General features: G+C 37.1%; 1 protein-coding gene across 1 annotated transcript in view; it reads right to left on the reverse strand.

Annotated features, from left to right (window-relative positions):
• The window catches only part of TAF5 (TATA-box binding protein associated factor 5), a 9,405-nt gene that overhangs the window by 6,848 nt on the left and 1,713 nt on the right, over positions 1-844 (reverse strand). The window contains exon 3 of the mRNA XM_005417328.3: positions 173-488. Within this exon, the coding sequence (XP_005417385.2) occupies positions 173-488 (316 nt within the window). The remainder of the gene's footprint in view (positions 1-172; positions 489-844) is intronic.

Genomic DNA, 844 nt, shown 5'->3' on the forward strand with positions numbered 1-844 from the left:
CCACCTGACAGCAATACATCTTGATCTCTCTATTCCTGCCAACACCTCTTTGTACAGTTCTCTTCCTTTGTTCTGTTCATGCTGTCTTCTAAGATCTCAAGTTATGATTGTCAATCTATACTAAGAAAAAGCAGGGAGATTTGTAAAAAGTGCAACAATCTTTGTCTCCTACCTTTGCTTTATTAGCCTCTCGTTTTGCCTCCCCAGCCAAGCTTCCAACCATAGCATCTATCTGTTGTTTACTGCGAGGCATTCCATCAAAGATATCAATGTACAGATGCTCCTGAACAATGTTCCAGATCTGATTGTTCTGCTTTTCCTGAAGATGCCTCTTCAGGAGTTGGTAAGAGTCACGGGAAATGCGCAGCACAAACTTGCTTGTTCTGAAGTCCAGCATGGTCTCGTTACCTTTCATGTGCTCTTTTTTGGTTAAGCTCGACAACACACGCAGGTCATCCTGGTAATAGCACTCCTGATCCCCATGAAATCTATTGAAACAATTTAAGTAAGATATGGTAAAAGGTTTAGTCACTCAACTTGTTAAAAAATAGTTGTGGCAAGGGACATTTTAACTATTTACAGAACCGTTTGAAGGAAAACAAAGTTATACTTTTGGATTGAAGTATTTCACAATTGGTCTGAATCTATGAAACAAATTAAAATTCTGTTTTCTTCTCAAGTGATAAACAAGTGAAACATAGTAAGAATACAGAAAGTTACAGATTAGCCAGAAATTCATTTCTTTAAGCTCATTTGAAGAATTTCAATGTACATCCTACAATATCAGCAAATACTTATAGCATTCATTATTTTGGCATCTCAGTGCAATCTTCCAGTGATAAAA

The sequence above is a fragment of the Geospiza fortis genome, unplaced genomic scaffold, assembly GCF_000277835.1.
Source record: "Geospiza fortis unplaced genomic scaffold, GeoFor_1.0 scaffold130, whole genome shotgun sequence".
Classification (NCBI taxonomy): domain Eukaryota; kingdom Metazoa; phylum Chordata; class Aves; order Passeriformes; family Thraupidae; genus Geospiza; species Geospiza fortis.